Raw genomic sequence first — 7,566 nt, 5'->3', positions numbered from 1 at the left:
TCCAACATTAGCAAGCCGATATTAGACATATGTCTTTATTTCTATCAGTTATCCAGCAGCATAGGAGCACAAGGACCTCTCGTCATGTTACTGTATCTCGCATTCGCTGGCCTCTTCTTAACAAGGCCAGTATATTATTAGTATACTATTAGTGCATTATTAGTAAATTGTTGGTGTATTATTAGTATATGTATGTTATTTTGTATTATAATTGGACGTGTATTATTGACAGTCACTTGTATGATTTGTTAGTATATTAATTAGTATATTATTGGTATATATTAGTATATTATTGGTATATTATTAGTATATTATTGGTATATTATTGGTATACTATAGGTTGAGAGCCCCTGTTGGTAGAATGACAGTCAAGGAGCAGCAGTTGGAGGGAACTTTACGTTACGTCAACTCGCGTGTCATCACAAACAGGTACTACATGTACATGTATCATGTGACTATCATGTGACTATCATGTGACCTTATAGCGAGGAGATATCGTTTTATCAAGGGAATAACAGAGAGAGGTTGACTATTGAGGAAACTTTTAAACATTTGGTAAGTAACTGTATGTTACTATTGAGGATATAAAGTTACTGGGAGATTTTATTTGATGTATATACAATGTACATGTACTTATGTTGTGTAGAAAGTTTGAGCTGATTCTGATCGAAATTGGATTTTTTATGAATTTTTAAAGTTGCTCCAAAATTGGGTCAAAGTCCCTGTACTGTAGTACATGGTCTCAGGCCTAATTTTGCCAAAATTCAAAAGTAGAGAATTCTCCATTTTTATGATGTTCCCTGATGTATATACATGTTCTTATGTTGTGTAGAAAGTTTGAGCTGATTCTGATCGAAATTGGATTTTTTATGAATTTTTAAAGTTGCTCCAAAATTGGGTCAAAGTCCCTGTACTGTAGTACATGGTCTCAGGCCTAATTTTGCCAAAATTCAAAAGTAGAGAATTCTCCATTTTTATGATGTTCCCTGATGTATATACATGTTCTTATGTTGTGTAGAAAGTTTGAGCTGATTCTGATCGAAATTGGATTTTTTATGAATTTTTAAAAGTTGCTCCAAAATCGCTTCAAAGTCCCTGTACTGTAGTACATGGTCTCAGGCCTAATTTTGCCAAAATTCAAAAGTAGAGAATTCTCCATTTTTATGATGTTCCCTGATGTATATACATGTTCTTATGTTGTGTAGAAAGTTTGAGCTGATTTTGATCAAAGTTGGATTTTTTACGAATTTTAAAAGTTGCTCCAAAATCGTGTCAAAGTCCCTGTACATGGTCACCAGCCAAATTTTGTCAAAAATGACTAGGAGAGAATTCTCCATTTGTATGATATTTCCTGATACATATACATGTTCTTATGTTGTGTAGAGAGTTTGAGCTGATTCTGATCAAAATTAGATTTTTTACGAATTTTTATAAATTAAAAAGGAGAGAATTCTCCATTTTTTAACAATTTCAGATGCATACATGTATACATGTTCTTATGTGATGTAGAAATTTTAGAACTTATTCCGATCAAAATTTTAAGATTTTGATCTAAACTAATGTAATAATTATTTTAATCTTTTAATTAATATTTTTATCTTTTTTTAGGTGAAGCATCTTCGTAGTGTCATTCACTTTCGGTTTGCTATGGGTTTCATCGACAATCTCACTGCTAAATGTCAGTGTAACTCTGTATATTTTCAGTAAAACTTTGCATATCTCACTTCAATTAATCTCAGTATATCTTTGTATATCTCTGTAAAATTTTGTATATCTTTGTAAATTTTTGGTTTTTCTTGTAGACTTTGCTACTGTTGTTGGTTACATGGTTGTCAGTCGTCCGTTCCTCGATCTCTCTCACCCGAGACACTTGAGTAGCACTCACCACCAGATAATGCTGGTAGGGAGGATCATGTGACTATCATGTGACATTATGTACATGTACATGTATACTTACATGTATGTTAGTACATTGATAGAGACAACTCTAACTAAAAATGGGGGACTTAAGGTCACCTAGGGCTAAACACATGTACATGTATGTGTATGAGAGACCAAAAGTTCTAGAGGGAGTTTATATCCTATTCACACTACCCTTCAGGACTGTACTGGAACTGGGTTTTGGGGAAGTATAGCCTAGTTTTATAACAAGTGTGAACATAACTGAACTGCACTGTAACCAAACCAAACCAAGCTAAAGTGGTGCACCAAAATAGGTGCTCTGAAATGGTGTAGTTAAGTTATAAAGTGAAGTTGGTGTAGTTAAGTTGTGCAGTGTGAACTGCTACCAGCATGGTTCTTTTATAACCAAACTAATCTAATTAGATACTGTTCTGTACAGCTGGGGAGGTAGTGTGAACACACTATTAGTCTCTCCTATTTTTTAGCCCAAGGTATCCTTAAATTTCCCATTTTTTAGTTAGATTCTAGTCTCCCAAATTTACATGTACATGTATATTTAGATCTAACAATTAATGCTTATCTTGTACAGTATGTATGTACATGTACATGTACATGAATGTCTTCTCCCTAGGATTATTACAGAAGTGGTCGTATGTTAGTCCGAATGTCTGAGGCTATCGGTCGACTCGTGCTGGCCGGGCGGGACATGGCCCGTCTGTCCGGTTTCACCGCTCGCATTCACCAGTTGACCACCGTACTCCGTGACCTCCATAAAGGACAGTATGTTAGGACAATGGTCAATACTAGTGACAGTGGTAATGGAACCAATGGAGAGACAATGGAGAATAGAGAAAACACTAGTAAGATCTGCTGATGTATTAATAATATACTATTAATAATATACATGTATGTACATCTACATGTACATTTATATACATGTATATAGTTATGGTACAGTTAGTACAGTTTTGGTTAATTTGACCCATCCTGCCATTTTGAGCCATTATGCACATGCTCTATTTCATGTCGCTACAGATATATTTGCTAAATTAAAACTCACCAATCATTAAGGGAAATTGGAGCAATTTTTACCCATTCAAAACTACCAGCATGGGTACTTAAAAATGGTTACATTTATTTCATTATTTTATTAATTTTATTTTATTTATTTTATTTTATTTTATTTTATTTTAAGGTATTGAAGGTCCTCCACTTGTTCCTGGTAGTGGAGAAATAATTGAAGTAGACAATTTAATAAAGTAATTAATTATTATTAATTATTATTATTATTATTTAATTCTCCTCCTCTCTATCTCTCTTAAGGTTTGAACATGTTCCATTGGTTACTCCTAATGGTGATGTTCTTGTTAGAGACATGAACTTTGAAGTACTTCAATAACCTAATCACTATCAATACTGATGCCATACCCCTCCCCTCCCTCTCTCTCTCTCTCTCTCTCTCTCTCTCTCTCTCTCTCTCTCTCTCTCTCTCTCTCTCCCTCTCTCTCTCTCTCTCTCCCTCTCTCTCTCTCTCTCTCTCCCTCTCTCTCTCTCCCCTTCCCTCTTAAGGTTCATTCTGGTATGAATGTATTAGTGTGTGGTCCTAATGGGTGTGGCAAGAGCTCTTTATTTAGAATATTAGGAGAGGTCAGTATTATACATGTACAGTATAGCATTTTAATGATTATTTTATATCAATATAATTATAAATGCACATACATGTATTGTACACATCATTTCTGTAATGATCATGTTCTTTTTATCTACAATTCTACATGTATAATGTACATGTTCTTTAACATGTACATATATCTTAATATTACTTTATTGCCTGATTCTGGTTGCTATGGTAAAGCCAGTATTCATTATGTACTATCATAACTTCCTTTAGTCACAAGATCTTTGAGTATATTTAAGGTATCACCCACTTTTTGTGTCTAGCTGACCTTCTTTAGTCTTTCTCTCCTCCTTCCACCTTCTTCATTTTGTTTTGTTGTTTCATCTGGTCATTAGGACTCTCTCTCATCACTCATTCACTGCCTTCCCTTCTCCTCCTCCTCCTCCTCTACTATGTTTTACAATGTAAATTCACCTTTACTACTGGTTGTTATAATAAAGGAATGTACTATCATAACTTCCTTTAGTCACTCCACTGTAGCCAAGAAACTAAGCCAAAAGATCATTCCGACTTCTTCATTTTCTTATTGTTCATTCTTGCTCTATCTTCATTTACCATCTTCTACCTTTATCTCTCTTCATTTTTCATTCTTGCTTTACGTACACAATTTTATTCTTTTCTTGAAATGGCAACCAAACCATCTTCATCTTCTTCTCCTGGTCTCCTCAAACTGGAGGAACAGCTCACCTGTCCTGTGTGTCTTAACCGCTATGCCAACCCTAAGACTTTACCTTGTCTACATTCATTCTGTAAGCACTGTCTGGAGGGATTACCTCTGGATAAGAAGAATGAGACCTATTACCTCTCTTGTCCCACTTGTCGTCATTGTACAGAGCTACCAGAAGAAGGAGCAGGAGCCTTTCCTGTAGCATTCACTCTCAACAACCTCAAAGAGATATACAGTCTAATGAAGAAGTCAGAAGACTTGCCTAATCCTCAAGAGGCCACATGTAGTGATCATGGAAAGCCTTTGGAGCTATTCTGTGAAATTTGTGATACAGTAATCTGTTCTCACTGCTTGGTTCGTAATCACAAATATCATGAATATGACTTAATCACTGACAGTTATACTAAACACTGTCAAAAGTTAAGAGAATGTCTATCACCAGTTGAGGGAAAGAAGGAAGCACTTAAGAAGGTCCTGTCTGCTCTAGCAGAGAGAGAAGGTGAGATTAGAGAGAGAGGAGAAGGAGTCTTAGAAGAAATACATGAAATGGTAGAGGAAATGATGAACATTCTTCATCAGTCAGAGAGGAAACTGACTGAGCAGGCAAAGAGGGTCACTGATGCTAAACTAAAGGTGCTGTCAGAGCAAATGAAATCAGCAGAAAAGAGTTTGAGTCTTCTGGAGGAAGTTGAGGATTATGTGAAACAGAATCTGAAGACAGGCAGTCCTCAACAAGTCCTGAGGTGTAAGAAACAGATGATGGAGTTTATGAGTGAAGTTACTGCAGGGATCAATGTGGAGGAGTTACATCCAAAGGAAAAGGCCAACTTTGTATTGAGTAAAGATATCAAATCACTACATCACATTGGAAATATTGTGACCTCTACTGCACTACAGCAGTGTAGAGTGAAGAAGATTGATCGTATTACACCTGCTGGCAAAGCAGTTTCGTTTTCACTATCAATGGAGGCACCAGATTCATCTGTTTTGTGTGTTCCCGTCTCTTCTCTGAAGTGTAGTCTAGTACCAGTTGGTAAAGGTGATGAACCCATTGACACTACAGTCACTACCACCAGCACTGATCCTGGAGTGTATAGGATACAGTGTAAGCCTTCAACCAGTGGTACTCATACAGTAAAAGTACAAGTATATGATGTACACCTTGAGGATACCTCACTAGTCATCCCCTTCAATCCTTACCTTGATAACATCACTCCAGTACGTACTATAACTGAGCTTAAGCGTCCCTGTGGAGTTGCTGTAAGTGATGATAATCATGTTATACTAACTGAGTTTAGTGGTGACTGTGTAACAATACTGGATAAAGAAGGAAAGAAAGTGAAATCATTAGGAGAGGAAGGAGGAAGTGGTAATGTTAAGTTTTCTTCTCCTTGTGGTGTAGCCATTACTCCAGACAAATTCATTCTTGTATCTGATAAGCACAGGATCCAGAAGATAAGCATGGATGGATACCTTATAGCATCAGTTGGTAAGGAGGGCAGTGGACCACTACAATTCAATACTCCTCATGGTATAGCCATTTCTCCTATAACAGGACAGGTTTATATTGCTGATAGTGGTAATCATCGTATACAAGTCTTGAATCCTGATCTAACCTCTCATTCATTTGGTAGTAGAGGATCAGCTAATGGACAGTTAAATCACCCATATAACCTTGCTATTGACAGTCAAGGATTAGTGTATGTTGCTGATTGTTGGAATCATCGCATTCAGAAGTTCTCTCCAGATGGAAAGTTTGTGGGTCAGTTTGGCAATAAGGGATCTGGTCCTGGACAGCTTGTTTATCCAATAGATATAACAATAGACACTGCAGCTACTGGTCTAGTGTATGTTAGTGAAGAGGGCAATCATTGTATATCAGTCTTCACTAGTGATGGTGTGTTTGTTAGGAAGTTTGGAAGTAAAGGCAATAATATTGATCAGTTTGATCGTCCTTGGGGATTAGCATTTGATAAAGATGGATTATTGTATGTTTGTGATACTAGTAATAGGCGACTTGTTGTTTATTAATTTTTTCCTTTTGCTTTTGTGCATTTTGAGCTTTAGATTTATTAATGGTTTGAGCTTTCGCAAAAGTTTTGTTTGTGTAGTTTTATTTACAGTGTCTTGGCATTACATGTTTGGATTTATTTTTATTAATTCATAGCTTTAAATTTTGTTGATTGAAAGAAGCTTTAATTTGAACTTTAGAAAAACTTTATTGTACAAACAATTAAAACATGCTTACAGTGTTTGTAATAATATTATAAACAAATAAAATTATTAAGTTGCTGCAAAAGGATAGTCAGCACCTTGTGCTAACTTCCAGCAAGCGTAACAGTGTAAAAATATTCTTATAATTGTTTTCACCACCTTGCATGCTTAGCTGGAAACTTATTAAGACTTATAGAGGTTCTCTCTACCTTCTAATGCTTCTAGAGAAGTCTTTAGACAGTATCTCTATGTTCTCTTGCTTTTACAAAGCTCATAACTTTGTCCCGTGTGTAAGCCGCCATTTTGTTTACTGTGGCCACACTCACTACGTAAAGTGGACGTATGTGGGCGGGTGGTTGCTAAAGCTGGGTTCAGAATATTTGTGTTGCGACCGGAAGTGCCATATAACACAATGATAAACGCAAGATTAGAGCAGAGTTCTATTTTTGCGTTTGCCCATTGCGTTATACAGCACTTCCGTTCGCAACGCAAATATTCTGAACCCACTTAAGGCTTGTTATTTCTCTAATACAACGTGTATAGAAGAAATGTAAGTTTTGACATACAGTTACCGTATAGCTTGAAATTTTTGTGGGTGGATATTTTCATGGTTTGCTCCTAGTTGGGCAATTCATGGTTTTATTTTCATGGTTGACAGTTTGCATAGCCTGTAAGGGGATGGCACTTCAATGATTTCATGGGTTTAAATTTTTTGGGCAGCCCATACGAAAACCATGAAATTTACATTCCACGAAAACTTCAAGCTATATGGTATACATTGCACGTGGGTAAATTCAATTATAGAAGCGACCTGGGGCTTCGCCCCCAGGTCGTAAAAAAAGAGTAGAGAGTAATTAAAACAAAATATCGAGAACTGACAGTAATAATGCATTGCCTAATAAATAATAACAATAACCTTTGGCAATCAAACTGATGATTGCTAAACTCTACACACATAATTCATATGTATATATACACAGCCAAATATAATCACATTGATCAGGTCTCATTCAGCCTAAAACCAGGCCTGATATCAGGCATGGATAATGGATTTTGGGCAATCAGTGTTGATACAATCATGGGTTCAGCCACAGTACAGGCATGA

General features: G+C 36.2%; 1 protein-coding gene across 1 annotated transcript in view; it reads left to right on the top strand.

Moving 5' to 3' along the window:
• The window catches only part of LOC100633340 (ATP-binding cassette sub-family D member 3), a 10,170-nt gene extending 3,198 nt beyond the window's left edge, over positions 1 to 6,972 (top strand). The window contains 10 exon segments of the mRNA XM_019996067.1: positions 7 to 125; positions 340 to 429; positions 486 to 555; positions 1,609 to 1,678; positions 1,803 to 1,900; positions 2,534 to 2,762; positions 3,098 to 3,161; positions 3,226 to 3,289; positions 3,472 to 3,564; positions 6,757 to 6,972. Of these exon segments, the coding sequence (XP_019851626.1) occupies positions 7 to 125; positions 340 to 429; positions 486 to 555; positions 1,609 to 1,678; positions 1,803 to 1,900; positions 2,534 to 2,762; positions 3,098 to 3,161; positions 3,226 to 3,289; positions 3,472 to 3,564; positions 6,757 to 6,972 (1,113 nt within the window).
• The last annotated feature ends 594 nt before the right edge of the window (positions 6,973 to 7,566 follow it).

This window comes from Amphimedon queenslandica, unplaced genomic scaffold, assembly GCF_000090795.2.
Source record: "Amphimedon queenslandica unplaced genomic scaffold, v1.1 AMPQUscaffold_13423, whole genome shotgun sequence".
Lineage (NCBI taxonomy): Eukaryota > Metazoa > Porifera > Demospongiae > Haplosclerida > Niphatidae > Amphimedon > Amphimedon queenslandica.
The sequence above is the reverse complement of the archived record's forward strand: the minus strand, read 5'-3'. Positions and strand labels throughout refer to the sequence as shown.